Genomic DNA, 15,112 nt, shown 5'->3' with positions numbered 1-15,112 from the left:
TGCGGCTCGGAGGCGGGACTTCCGGCCCCACTGGCATAACTTCCCTGACGGGCCGGAAGTCCTCGCAGAGCGCGGCCGGCGCGTGCGGGGCAGGGGGCCGCGCGGGCTGGGGGCGGCGGGCTTGCCTGGGTGGGCTGGTTCGTGGGCCCCGGCGATGGCGACCTACACCTGCATCACCTGCCGGGTGGCGTTCGGCGACGCGGAGGTGCAGCGGGCGCACTACAAGAGCGACTGGCACCGCTACAACCTGAAGCGCAAGGTGGCGGCCATGGGCCCGGTGAGCGCCGAGGGCTTCCAGGAGCGCGTGCGGGCGCAGCGGGCCGTGGCGGAGCCGGAGAGCAAGGGCGCGGCCACCTACTGCGCGGTGTGCGGCAAGAGGTTCGCGTCCTTCAACGCCTACGAGAACCACCTGCAGTCGCGGCGGCACGCGGAGCTGGAGAGGGCGGCGGTGCGCGCCGTGAGCCGGCAGGTGCAGCTGAGGAACGCCAAGAACCTGGAGAAGGGGCTGGGCGCGGACGGCGTGGACAAGGACGCCCTGAACGCGGCCATCCAGCAGGCCATCAAGGCCCGGCCGGCCGCGTCCCCCGCCAAGGCCCCCGCGGCGCCCGCGCAGCGGCCCCGGAGCCCCGCGCCCGCGGCCCCCGACAGGCCCCCGCGCCTCCAGTGGCTCGAGCAGCGGGCGAGGAGGCTGGCGAGGCGGCGGCCGGCGGAGGGGCCCCCGGAGGAGCACCCGGAGGGGCCCCTGGAGGAGGACGACGACGGTAATGCCCTCCCGAGGCCGGCGCGCCCTGTGTCCGCGGTTACCTGTCGCGCCCTCGGGCCGGGGCGGCTGGGACACGTTCCCCGACAGGGCCCCGGGGACTCCACCGCTTTGCCGTCGTTGTCATCGCCGATCCCGGATGTCCGTGCGGGACTTTAGGCTTTGCGGGCGGTCCATGGAGAGGTCGATAGGTCATGACTGAATAGTTGGAGCTGCTGCTGCTTTCTTTTTCTTTTTTTTTGTATTTAAGTCCAGTTAACCTATAAGGTATTGCTGGTTTCAGAGGTGGAGGTCAGTGATTCAGGGCCGGTCGCATGGCCCAGGAACCCCGTCCCCTCCACCCTCCTGGGGGCCCTCAGTTCGTTTCCCAGGATCAGGGGCTCTGAGGGTTTGTCTCCCTCTCTGATTTCATCTTGTTTTATTTCTTCCTCTAGGAACTTCTGCTTTGTTTATTAAATTCCACGTGAGTGAGGTCATATGATAATCGGCTTTCTCCAAGTTATATTCATTTAGCACGATATCCTCTGCTTTTAAAGATGTTATTTATTCATGAGAGAGAGAGAGAGAAGCAGAGACACAGGCAGAGGGAGAAGCTGGCCCCCTGCAGGGACTCGATCCCAGGACCCCGGGGTTACGCCCTGATCCAAAGGCAGATGCTCCACTGCTGAGCCCTCCAGGCGTCCCTCTGTGGGGTTTGGGTTTGTTTGTTTGTTTTTGTTTTTTGGGGGCGGCTGAATAGCCCACTGTACATATAGAGAGACCACAGCATCTGTCGCTGGGTTTCCAGGTTCTTTTCCCTAGTTTGGCTGTTGTGGACATTGCTGCTGTGAACATTGGGGAGCAGGTGCCCCTTTGGACCACTGCATGTGTATCTTTGGGGTAAATACCTAGTAGAGCAATTGCTGGGTCATCGGATAGCTCCATTTTCAACTTTTTGAGGAGCCTTCACTGTTTTCCTCGGTGGCTGCACCAGTTCACATTCCCATCAGCGGTGTATTAAGGGGTTCCCCTTTATCCACATGCTCACCAACATCTGTCATTTCCTGACTTGTTAACTTTAGCCATTCTGACTGGTGGGATCTGCTTGTGGTGCTGATTTGTATTTCCCTGGTGCCGAGGCATGTGGAGCATTTTTTCACGTGTCTGTTGGCCACGTCTGTGTCTTTGAAGAGGTGTCTGTTCATGCCCTCCGCCTGTTTCTTGATTGGATGCTTTGGGTGTTGTTGATGACTTCTGTATTGATTGAGGAGGCATTTGACGTTCGCATAGGAGGGCATGATACCACCTGCACCAACGAATGTAGGACTTGGGATTCTACTGGGTTTCTAGGTAGGATGGATGGCTCTGCGTCTAATTTAGTTGCTTAAAACAACAAAACGGGGGCTTCAGAATCAACTAGCTAACCTGAAATGTGGAGGTGGAGCCAGCAACCAAGCCTCCTCTTTTTTATGAGCTATTTATTCCCTCCTGCTCTCATCCCACATCCCATTAATATGGATTGTATGTGTTCATATAGGCTTAGGAAGGAAGTACAGACTCCTTCAGGTAGTTTACTGTATGTTGGAAAAGAAAGATTAAGGAGTCTTTAGCGGTACAAGCTCGTCTGTGAAGGGACCAGCTAAAATTGAGATCTTAAAAGAGGGTCTGTCCTTGGATGTAATTAGCACTCTGCCTCCCCCGATGTAAGATTGTACTATCTCCTATTTATGAATCATTATGGTTTCTTCGATTGTAGTTACCACTTTCTTAAACTGTTTTTTTTTAAAATCTCTGCCTTGAAGATTGGGAAGATATTGATTCTGATGAAGAGTTGGAATGTGAGGATGCTGACGCCATGGATGACGTGGAGGAGCAGGACGTAGAGGAGGAGGAGGCTGCGGGAGGCCCCCTCATTGGTGCCATCCCCATAACAGACTGCTTATTTTGTCCCCATCACTCAAGCTCTCTGATGAAGAATGTGGCTCATATGACTAAAGTCCACAGCTTCTTTATTCCCGATATAGAATATCTTTCAGATCTTAAGGGACTGATTAAATATCTGGGTGAGTACAATAATTTTCCTTTTAATGAGGAAATACCACATTATTGAGGGACAGATTTTAAGGGAACATTCATTTTTTGTTTCTCGTCAGTCTTTAATTATCTGCTTATTTCGTAAAGATAAAAAAATGATGCATGTTTTTTGAATCATGGACATAAATTGTGAGCTTTAACCTGGCGGCAGAAAGCTCCTCTTATGTTTTGTCTTCAAATTATTTTTCCAGGAGAGAAAGTTGGTGTTGGGAAGATTTGCTTGTGGTGCAATGAGAAGGGGAAATCCTTCTACTCCACGGAAGCTGTACAGGCACACATGAATGACAAAAGCCACTGTAAACTCTTCACAGATGGCAATGCTGCTTTGGAATTTGCAGACTTCTATGATTTTAGGTAAGTCTGTGGTTTGTAAGCACAGTGAGGTCATCGTATTTGCATTGATCTTAGGTGTGCCAGTGCTTACCACGTGTCTGGCACAGTACAATATGTGCTTTATAATTTATAACTCTTCCATATGGGTGATTGTTCCCTCTCGGTTTGTAGATAAGAAACTGACTATGAGAGTTGAACATACACATTTAATAAAAGAGATCTGATAGACGATCTCAGGCCCAAAGTGAAGTTTGTCTGACTTGAAAACTTGTTTTTCTTCTTTTTTTGTTTAAAGGGTTAGGAGCTCAGTTTTGCCAGTTACCTTGCAAAAACAGAGGGACTGAGGTTAGATTTCATCCTTTGGTTTCCCTAAGAGTCCTTGAATCACAAGCAGTCTCCTAAGGTAATTGAGGTGCTTGCTGAACGAGGCCCGACCCAGGCATTTGATGGTGACATTATCCCATAGGTGGTTCACCCTTAACTAGAAAGTTGGATAATTCGTCCATGATGCGAGGGATCTGTGCCAGGCACTTTTGAACAGCTAGTTCCCAGTGTCACAGTACCTAGCACAGGTGTCCCGACCTAGCATGGGTGTGCTACACAAGCAGTTGTGTGTAGTTACCATGCCAAGCATGCACAGTCTCCAGATACATGTGTTCAGAAAAGTCCTGGTTTCTTAAATCATCCTTCTGCGTTTTCCTCCTGATTTCTCATTCTTCTTTTGCATTGAGCAAAAGGTTTTATTTCAGCCATTTTGGTGGCTGGGTAGTGGTATCCCATTGTGGTTTTAATTTGCATCTCCCTGATAATAATGAATGTAGTTGAGAACCTTTTTATATTAATTGGTCATTTGGATATCTCTGCTGAAGTGTCTGATCAAGTCTTGTCTGTTTCTTTATTGGGATTGGGTTATCTGTCTTAACTTTTAACATTTTGACGTGTAATTCTCCAATTATTTGACATGTAACTCTCCAATTATTCTCCAATTATCTCTAAGTATATGTTTGAGAACATTTCTAGGAACATAGAGGTTCTTCTAGAATTGCAGTGTCCAATATGGTAATTACTAGGTATATGCATACAGCTATTTAAGTTAATTAGAAATTAAGTTAAAAAGTTAAAAATTTAGTTTTTTAGTTGCACTACCTAGATTTCAAAGCTCAGTGCTTAAAAGCACATGTGACTCGTAGCTCCTATATTGGACACACAGGCCTAGAAAGAACTGTGATCACAGAATTCTATTGGAATTCTATTCTAGAACTTGTTTTTAGAATGGTTAAATTGAGGAGAGCTGCATCTCCAGCTCTACATTCTCTTCTGTCTAGCTGGCAACCATCTTAGGAAGAGACAAATAGGAAAAAGAAAATTCAGTTACAGATTATTTTCCCAGTCTCTCTTTTTTTTTCTTAAGGGCAATTTGATGTTAATAGGAAATTTGAGCAGAAAGCACAGAGATCTCCCATATAATCTTTGCCCCCCACAACCACACGAGCATGATAACCTCCCTGGTTACGGACATCCTTCACTAGTCGTAATTGATGAACTCACGCTAGCACCTCCTCATCACCAAGTACATAGCTTACACTGGGGCTCCACTGTTAGTGTTGTACATTTTCTAAGTCTGGACATAGGTGCGATGGCGTGTATCTGCCATTACAGTAGCGTACAGCGTCGTGTCACTGCCCTGAAAATCATCTGGAGTCCACCTATTCTTCCTCCTTGTCTTTTCAGACTGGCTTCTTTCCCTTAGTAATACACATTTAAGTTTTCTCTGTGTCTTTTCATGGTTCACTAGTTCATTTCTTTTTAGTACCAAATACTATTCCATTGTCTGTCTGGATGTACCACCATTTATCCACTCACCTACTGAAGGATATTTTGGTTGCTTCTGAGTTTGGGCGATTATGGATAAAGCTGCCATAACCATCAGTGTGCAGGTTTTTGTGTTGACATGTTTCCAGGTCCTTTGGATAAATACTAAACAACACAATTGCTGTATTCTGTGGTAAAGAGTATGTTTGATTTTGCACAACCACCAAACTGTCTTGCAAAATGGCTGCATCATTTTGTGTTCCCGCCACCCGTGAATGAGAGTTGTTGCTGCTCCACTTTCTCACCTGTGCTTAGTGTTGTCATATTCTGGATTTTGGCCATTTGGATACACGTGTAGTGTTATCTCATTTGATTTTGCATTTTTCTGGTGACATGCTGTGAAGCATCATTGTCTACAATCTGTGTTTCTTAGTGAGGTGGCCAGTAAGGTCTTTGCCCCATTTTTAAATCTGATTTGTATTCCTGTTGTTGAGGTTTTTGTGTATTTTGAATAATGGTCCTTTATCAGATACGTCTTCTGCAAATATTTTTTCTCAGTGTAACAGCTTGTGTTTTAATTGCCTTGACATTGTCTTCCCCAGAGCAGAAGTTTAACAAAGTGTCCAACTTACCAACTATTCCTTCCATGGATCGTGCCTTTGGTGGTATATGTAAAAAGTCCTCATCAAACCCTAAGCCATCTAGATTTTTTTCCCTGTGTTCTGTTCTAAGCATTATTACAGTTCTGCGTTTTGCATTTAGGTCTGTGATCCATCTTGAGTTTATAGGTCACTTGCATGCTTTTTATTACAGCGGATGCACCCAGGTTGGTTCTTCTATTAAACCTTTCAGCTTGCCATGCCTGTAGCTATATATCCCCTGCTTTGAGGTAGCTACTGCGTTTGCCATTTTGCAAATACAATTTATCTTTTAATTAAATCTGGGGTGTTAGTCTTTGTATTAATGCCATTATTAATGCCACCGTTACAGGAGTAGCTATCCGGATCACAAGGAAGGGGACCACCCTGATGAGACTGAGGAATTGCCTTCAGAAAAGACAGTAGAATATGATGATGAAACCATGGAGCTGATTCTACCTTCTGGTAAGTGCACTTGTCAAAGATAAATAGCTTAATGCCAGTGAGATTATTAGGCATGTCACATCAGTCCCCTTCCATACTGAGGAAGATAGTTGAACTTTTTAAGTTCTATGTTCTTGGACACATAGTAAATTCTGAAGGTTGCCACTTAGCTCTGTGTTGGCTGTTTCATTGAAATTAGATCAATGTTTTTGCTTGCTTCTGTTACGATTCCAAGTGCTTTGATCAGTCATTTCCTTTCAAATACATAGACATTTTGCATTTGGTTCTTTATTATTATTATTATTGCCTCTTTTAGGTTTTTCTTGTAAGTCATGGCCCTGCTCTTATCCTTTGAATTAGTTCCTGTTTCCTCGTGTTGCTCAGACTTCCAGCTGGTTAGTCTGTCCCAGGCGTACCTAACGACAGTGCCCAGTTGCCTCTGTATTCTGATTCTGGTAGGGAGGCAGGGAGTTGGAATTGTGCCTGCTACTTGAGGGAACAAGATTTGACTGAAATGGTGGGTATGAAAAGGTGGGGGGACAAATGCTATGGGTCTGACAAGCATCCACTATTGCTTCCAGTGTTAGGATTAGCTGATGAGAATGGGAGAAGCTACAGAAGCCCCTGTGAGAAGGAACGGGCATGGAGCCATGGAGATAATAAAGTCCTAATAATACTATTTACTGAAAGGCGGCGTGGTACGTGGGTATATTATTTCATCTTTACAAGCAGGTTAGAGTCCATTAGCCTTATTTGACCTGTAAGCCCGCTGCAATTTAAGTAGGGTGAAGAGTTGACCCAAGACCCTAGTCAGTGAAGCCTTTTTCACGTCTTCCCTACCTGTCTTTGGGAGGTGTGCAGCAGCGGTGGGGCAGGAGCAGCTATCCTGCTTGTGGAGCTGACTGCTCAAGAAACTGTCTTGTATCACGGCTCTTCACGTAGAATAGCACTGCTTAGGTACAGACAGCTCCTTAACTCGGAGTAAGCACCTTTGAGGCCAAGGGCAGCTTTAGAGTGTGACGTAGGAGGAAGGGGCGGGCGGAGCCTGACTTGAAGACATAACTCTCCTTACAGTGATGAGGGCGCTGTTAGGTGTGGCATTGTGGCCTGTGCAAGACACAGGAGCAAAAATACATTACAGAAAACCTCTTGTAGGCTTCCTCTGGTGGAAATGTCAGTACACTATAGCAGAAATAAGCCTAATAACTTAATTTCCAGGGCGGGCTCTTTTAGCCCCTTACCTCATGAGCATACATGTCCTTGACTGGAGAGTGTGATGACCCAGACTGTGCCCGAGTTGACTAAGATGATCCCTGTAGCGTCTGGCGTGTCATTATGAACGGGGGCTTCGTTTTGCGTTGACTCCAGCATATTCTATAGCAGACTGTGCACAATGAGCATATCCTATTTAAGAGATACAGTCTATTTGAGAGAAATTTCATTTAAACATAAAAGTTTTGCAGCTTTACTTAGGGGTCTTTTTTTTTGGGGGGGGGGGGTCTAGAAAACACCTTTTCCTAGGATGATTGAGCTAAGATTAGCCAAAGCCCCAAATGGGCGTCTTGTCAGGATACTCTCTTCCTCTCCCACGTAGAAATGGTTACTAAGTGCAAATCCTCTACAGCCTTTGAATATTTTTTCCTTTTTTTCTCTTGAACTCTTGTCTCTGTCATCATTACTGCTTCCTATGTGTCCATCTCCACTTTGGTGTCCTCTATCACCCAGAACAAACGCCAGTCTGTTTCCTTTTCCTCTGGAATTCCTCCAGGGGGAGCCATTGTTCTTCCGGTAAGTTAGTTTTTCCAGGTGCGACCCCCACCAGGTATCCTGTTCTATCCCTTTACCTGCCCAATGGCAGTTTCCCTCCTCTGGGACTTTGCATGGCTGGTGCTTCTGTCTTACTGCTGCTAAGACTTGGGTTCACCCCTCCATCAGCTTCTGTGAACTCAGCCCCTGCCCTGAGTGTGGGGAGTCTCCTCTGCTCCTGGGACGCTTGCCTATCTGTCGGAACCGTCCCCTCCTTTGTAAGTGTTGGCTTGCTTGCCTCTCTTCCCCCTTTACTTTTTTTAAAGGTCGCGGCTTTCATCTCAGCACTGGGTCTCAGACACACGAGAGCCAGATAAATATTTGTTGACTGAGTAATTGAGGGGTTGGAGGTGACTTTAAAAGGAAAGTAAGGTTGACTGTTTTGGGCCTGACACAGACCAGGAGAAGCAGAGCAGAGGGAACCATTGTGGGCTAAGGGGCCTCGGGCTTGGAATCAGTCAGTGGCCTGCAGCACTGTGCAGCAGATTGCTTGTCTCTACATCCTCATGTAGTCGAAGAAGACAGTGGTGTCAGATTAATTTGAAGGTCCAGTTTCCCTGGTTTTTAAAGCCTGGATTCCGGGATCCCTGGGTGGCGCAGCGGTTTGGCGCCTGCCTTTGGCCCAGGGTGCGATCCTGGAGACCCGGGATCGAGTCCCACGTCGGGCTCCCGGTGCATGGAGCCTGCTTCTCCCTCTGCCTGAGTCTCTGCCTCTCTCTCTCTCTCTCTCTCTGTGTGACTATCATAAATAAATAAAAATTAAAAAAAAATAAAAAATAAAGCCTGGATTCCTTGCTCACTGCTGCTGGCTACCTACTATTAGGTAATAAGCCTCAGGACAGGGAGTAGTGAAGAATAGTAAGTGGTTTGGTGCTGCTGTGAGGTACCGCACTTGTAGACACTCCAGAGAGACGTGAGCAGCAGTACTGCGCAGGCTCCTAACCAGGCCGTCCGCGTTGCTTCGTCTGAATGTGCCGTTTCCTGGGGAAAGGCCATCGTGCTTAGTCACCTGTGTGGGGTGGCCCAGTTAGCTAAGTGTCTGCCTTCAGCTCAGGTCATAGCCTTGAGGTCATGCGATAGAGCGCTTGCATCAGGGCGCCCTGCTCATCGGGGAGTCGGCTTCGCCCTCTGGCCCTCCCCCTGCTCCTGAGCTGCAAGCACACATACTCGCCTTCTCAAAAAAATGAAATTTTTAATATCACCTGTGTGGCCATGCATGTTTGTTTCTTTAACTGAATGGATGGGCAGGTACATTTTTTTCTGTGGAGATACTGTAGTTTTTTTAAAAAACCTGTGATCTGGAGAAGAACGAGAGCCACTAATAAAACAATCTAAGTCCTTCACTAGCTTCGTGGGTCTTCACAGATGATTGACTGGTGAGACCTTATTAAAGAATTTGTTTAGGGATGCCTGGGTGGCTCAGCGGTTGAGCATCTGTCTCCAGCTCAGGGCGATCCTGGAGTCCGAGATCGAGTCCCACGTTGGGCTCCCTGCATGGAGCCTGCTTCTCCCTCTGCCTGTGTCTCTACCTCTGTCTCTCATGAATAAATAAATAAAATCTTTAAAAAAAAGAAAGAATTTGTTTAATAAATAGCTTTCTTCATGAATCAAAGTTTGCTAGTATTCTGAAATTTCTTCCAGGTGGACTGATGCCTTGCTTTTCATGTCACCTGTAGTTCCACTGTCTTCTGTTAAAAACTCGCCATCCGTCTATCTTGATCACAGTGAGACATGATGGTTTCTAGTCCATTGACTTGCCCTCATGTCTCAGTTCTGGTTTGGGAAGTTCTCTAACGAGCTGGGAGAGTGGGAGATCTGAGTAAGCCCCGTAACCGAGGAGCAGTATTACAGCAGTATGTCCAGTCCCCTGTTTACGTCTTTGAACGAATCTACCGGTCAGAAACCTTTTCAGTTACTCGGCTGAGTTAGTATGGATGTTAGCATGAAGCTGATTTGAGAAGGACTCTACTGTGGAAACCTTGGTGACATTTAATCGACCACACTTAGCAGGGTCCACTTTCAGTTCGGCCGTCCTCTATCTAATATTACACCAAGGAGTAGGTGATCGGAGAGCCAGTGACAAAGAGCACCCGCAGGGGGCACTGTGAGCATGTATGCGAAGCCTGAGGCCTGGCGCGCTTCCTGGAGTTTACTTCCCTGATCCTCAGCTCCTGTGGATAAGTTGTTGTGAAAGACGCAGGCAGTGAGCAGCTGGGCAGCCGGATGAAACTGGTGGTGGATCCACGAGAAGATGTAATTAATCTTGGGAAAATTACAGCTGGAGGTCATTTCTTTTCCACTGTCTCTTTGTTAAGTAGGAGCAGACAGTTTTCCAAGTGGTTATTGCGATGGTGAAAGGTCGATGGACAGAGTGTGGCTTTGCCATCACTAGGACATAACCTGTCTCCTGTTTATTGGGCAGTCACACTGTGTTCTAAAAATAATTTTCCGGGACGCCTGGGTGGCTCAGCGGTTGAGCGTCTGCCTTCGGCTCAGGGCTGGATCCCAGGATCCAGGATCAAGTCATACATCGGGCTCCCTGCAAGGAGCCGGCTTCTCCCTCTGCCTGTGTCTCTGCCTCTCTCTCTCTCTCTCTCATGAATAAATAAATAAAAATCTTAAAAAAAATAAAAATAAAAATAATTTTCCTAGATGAGGGCCTTCAAGTTGAGCTGTTCCTAGCACGTTATTCTTGGGGCTTCCTGTCATTGACACGGGGCAGGGGTAGCTCTAAACTGTGTTTTCAGTTCCCCTGCTCGGGGCATAAACCTTGGCGTTGAGTAATGAACTCAACCCTGAACCCTGAATTTTCAGGGGTGTTCTTCAAAGATGCATATGTCCAAAGTCTGCTTACCATTATACATTGTTTTACTTTGTCCCAGTGACCCAGCATTATCATGTAATGATTTTGAGCGTGGCAAACCTAGAGCGTCCTGACCTATTACTATAAATAGAAAATGATAGTGGTGCTGGGGTCTCCTGTAGCAGCCTTCTTTTAAGCTGGAGTCTCGTGTGTCAGCTGCATCGTATCCTTTCCTTGTGGTCTAGAAGCTTTGTTAACTCTTAGGCTTCCAGAAGAAACAGGTTCAAGGGGACAGGTTCATCTCTGCTGGTATCCAACAACCAACTCATCTTTGAATTGAAAGGGTCTTTTTGGGGGGGGGAGTCCTCTCTTGCATCCTATGACAGAGAAACAACTGAAAGTAAGTACTTTCCCATGTTTGTGTAGCAAGCAAACCTTTCCAGGGGGCTTGCCCCAGCTATCAGGACTTAAAATAACCTGACGGAATTTTTTCATGTAAGTGAAAGGTCTAGATCCTAAAGGCAAATACAGCCATCTGGAGTATTTATAGTCTCCTGTTCATGGTCTTTCTACACAAAAGATTGTGAAAGACCTGGTCTGATATAAGTAAATGTAAGACTCCTGGAAGCTGTGCACGTGGTTCGCCTCCGCCATGTGTCCTTCACCCCTTTGCAGCGGGAATGGCAGTTCCGTGCCCAGTGGACACGTGCTGTCGTGGAATCGCTCCGTGTTTGTCTGGGAAGGTACCTGATTATTGTTGCTGTGAGAGAACCACACTTAGTGTCAGATTCGATTGCCCTGGGGTGAGGCTGATACCGCCGTGCCAGGACCACCTTGTGAGAGCCCCTGCTGCAAGGGCGCCCGAGTCAGGGAGCTGCTCTGCCCCCTTCGCTTTCCTGCTGTGCAGCTGAGGCTGGGTGCACGCTTCCTGGAACGGGCCGGGGGATCCACAGTGACTCGTCTGTGAAAGCATGGTTGACCTGCAGAGTTTTACCAGATTCTGCTAATAAGCAAAAGCTGTAGAGGGAATGCAGTTTAATCATCCTTTAGAATTCTGGCTCCCAGGTGATTTCTGTCACATAGAAAACAACAGGGCAGGGTTTCTGAGCGTGGGACCTTTTAGGCCACATGACTGTTGTGGAGGACTGTCCTGTGCACCGCAGGATGTTTAGCAGAACCCTTGACCTCCGTCTGCTAGCCACTAGCCGGCCTCCTCCAGGTATAACAACCAGCAGTGTCTCCAGATGTCCGTGGAGGTAAAGAAATCAGCGGCTTGAGAACTACCACTATGGAGAATTTCGGCAGAAGAAAGGTGGATTGGTTTTTTTGCTCTAGACCCAGACTGTGACTTTTAGGTTTTGAACATCAGGGTTATTATGTGCTTTATCTTTGTATTAAAAAGAAGTTCGGCCCCTACCTCCTTTCTCGGGTCCTGTTATCCATATTAGCAAGTGTTGCTGTGTTAATCGCTAGAGAAGCATACACACCAGATGCTGAGTGTTTCAAGGAACAGTGACTTGCCATTCTCTCTTTTTAAAAATCCCTCTATTTTTTGGTGGGCTCTTGACAGGATGAGCACTGGGTGTTATTCTGTATGTTGGCAAATTGAACATCAATAAAAAATAAATTTATTATTTAAAAAATAAAAAATCCCTCTATTTTTTGATTTTCCGTCTCTCATTTTCTAATATGCTGCTTCATTTTTATTTTTTTATTTTTTAGCGGATAGAACTTTGTTTCATCTCTATCTTGCTTTTTTGAAAAACAGGTGCCAGAGTGGGTCACCGCTCCTTGATGAGATACTACAAACAGCGATTTGGCTTGTCACGGGCTGTGGCAGTTGCTAAGAATCAGAAGGCCGTGGGCCGGATACTGCAGCAGTACAGAGCCCTGGGATGGACCGGCAGCACAGGTGTGTGGGTACCACCGTGGACCAGCCCAGGGCCTCGTAGGACCCGAGGGGCTTGGCTGGAGTCCTTTCCATTGATGTCCTTACGGGTCCTCCCTAGAGGGAACGGAACTTCTTGGCTCTGGGGCCTTATGTTACTACTTGATATGTTTATGGCAATAAACCCAAAGCTCTGTTACTTAAAAACTTCATGTTTCTGGCACGGTAACGTTCTAAAATGGCATATAATAGATAGTAGTGACAGAAATAAGTACTTGGTAGTCAACAAAGGTGGAAATTATCCTGGAGGTTATACGGAGGACTTAACTAGTGTCCTTGGGACAAACAGCTCGAGTTATGGAGTCAGACTCGACTTACCTGATTTACTAGGTGGTTCTTACATGAGGAACATGAGTAATTTAAGTGACCAAAGCCTCTGTTTCCTCATTTATAAAATGGGGGCAAGAACAAGTCCCCCTGGCAGATCTGTGGGTTGCCTGTCCTAATGCATGTGCTACAGCAGCTCAGTGCTTAGATCTTCGGGGAGACCATCAGCCCACTGGGGCCTGGAGCAGATGGGGGAGCTTCCTGAGGTGGGCATGGAAAGTCCTAGACGGATAAGCTCTGTGTGCAGTGCCGCTGTGCTTAGTTACACTGGCTTCCTGGCCGCCGGCTGCCACTTAGGTCTAGCAGACGCTGACTTCATCTTACTCTTGTCAGGAACTATCACCTGACTCAATTTATAGTGTCTGCCTTTCTGTCACCTTTGATGACTGGGGCATTACCTCTGGGGCTTACAGACCCGTCCAGGTGACGGGAACTAGTGAGGCTTGTCCCAGAGACAGGTGTGCGAGTACAGGTGGTTGTCTGTAACTCTGGGCACGTATAACCCCCACGCGCTACGTGGAGACCCCAGGTCAGCGCCCTTCTTCACAGTAAGAACCTGGTTACCACGCCCCCCACCCTCCAGTTAGGTCTGAGAGTCTCTCTCACGATTGGGTTTTTTTCCTGATCACAAATAACCTTTGCCCCATTTCTTGTCCCCTCTGCAACCCCAGGAGCAGCTCTTCTGCATGAGCGGGACATGCAGTACGTCCAGAGGATGAAATCGAAGTGGATGCTGAAGACCGGAATGAAGAACAATGCCACCAAGCAGATGCACTTCAGGCCCCAAGTGAGGTTCTGAGGGTCCCCGAGGATTGAGTGGTGTGTGTCCTGCGCAGGTGCGCTTCCTGAGGCCCGGACGCAGCCGGATTAGATGACAGGCCCTTTTTGCTGCTACTTGTCCCTGTTCTTTATCTGTTCTTACCTAAGAATAAAAGTCAGAATCCTGTCGGCTTTTAGCTGTCATTTTTAGACAGGGGTTAAAGGTGATGTTTTCACAAAGTGCGGGCCGGGCCTGCTGGGCTCTGGGAGTCAGACTGCTGCCTAGCGGAAGCTTTCCAGCCTCAGCTTTTGATTCCTGGCTGTCAGAATGACATGGGAGAGCAGGAGTGACTTGTCCTCTCCACACGTGTGATTGGATTTGGGAGGAGTAACTCTACCTTGCCCTGGCACCGGAACCCCCAGAAGGGGGCTGGGAAGCTAGGAGGAAGGTGAATTTCCTCGTTTGAGCATGTGCCGCAGGTCATTCTCCTTGAGTTCGGGTGGGTTGGCGTGTCGTCAGCCGTAAAGGTTCTTTACTGGTAGATGTGAACGCGCAAAGGTGCCCCGCTGCGCCCTCAGGCTCGGTTTCCAGACCTGCCTTTACTCGAGCAGTTAGCTGAGGAAGAAAATAATGTAAAATGTTTAGACCTCGCTTTCGGAGCAAAAGCCGCCGGCCTCAGGGCTCAGCACGAGGGGCTCCCGGTCTGGGTGCCTCAGGGGAGTCCCGGCGGAGATGGGCTTCGCTGGAGATGGGCTTCGCCGTGGAGCTCAAACCCCTCGAGCTATCCCGTGACTCGGGAAGAGCGACTTGGGTTTTCCGTGGGTGCAAGGAGGTGTTCGCTCCGTCCCCGGTGGAGGGGGCTGAAGAGGTAAGTGTTAAGGTTCTTCTCCCTTAGAGAGCAAGCCTGCTCCACCAAGGACGGGGCGCTGCCGCGGGAGCCGTGTGTCTGCGGAGCGGCCGCTGGGGAGCGCTGGCCCTTACCACGTACCCACTGGCCCTCTGGCCCTCTCGGCAGACCTAGGGCTTCTGTACACTTCAGGTGCAGAGTGCAGTTAATTGTGTTTCCTCGGTGCACAGGTTCGCTCTCACTAACCACGGAGGGCTCCCTGGTCGTAAAGATCTTCCTTCATCCTGTTTTCCGACATTGTTCTCACACGGCGACCCGTTCTCCGGTGTTTGACACGTCTCTAGATCTACGTCCTGGGAAAAGGATGTCCTGCTCCACAGGTGCTGTGTTTCTAAGCTACACTTCACTGAACGTACATGACACCGCGCCGTAGCTTTTGTCGTCGTCGTCGTTTCCCATTCAACGTTTTGTCACTCGGCGCGACACGCGGAGATGATTGCCGCTGACACCCGCTGTCTCCAGCCCCCGTTGCCAGCCCGCCACAGTCTGTGTGCCTGTTTG

General features: G+C 48.1%; 1 protein-coding gene across 1 annotated transcript; it reads left to right on the top strand.

The window, feature by feature from the left end:
* The first annotated feature begins 56 nt into the window (after window positions 1-56).
* On the top strand, window positions 57-13,890 carry ZNF622 (zinc finger protein 622). Its single transcript, XM_041749485.1, has 6 exons — window positions 57-761; window positions 2,542-2,802; window positions 3,025-3,187; window positions 5,969-6,081; window positions 12,438-12,581; window positions 13,616-13,890. The coding sequence occupies exons 1-6, from the start codon at window positions 155-157 to the stop codon at window positions 13,741-13,743; spliced, it is 1,416 nt and encodes a 471-aa protein (XP_041605419.1). The 5' UTR covers window positions 57-154; the 3' UTR covers window positions 13,744-13,890.
* The last annotated feature ends 1,222 nt before the right edge of the window (window positions 13,891-15,112 follow it).

The sequence above is a fragment of the Vulpes lagopus genome, chromosome 3 (assembly GCF_018345385.1).
Source record: "Vulpes lagopus strain Blue_001 chromosome 3, ASM1834538v1, whole genome shotgun sequence".
Lineage (NCBI taxonomy): Eukaryota > Metazoa > Chordata > Mammalia > Carnivora > Canidae > Vulpes > Vulpes lagopus.
This window is presented reverse-complemented; position numbering and strand designations above follow the sequence as displayed.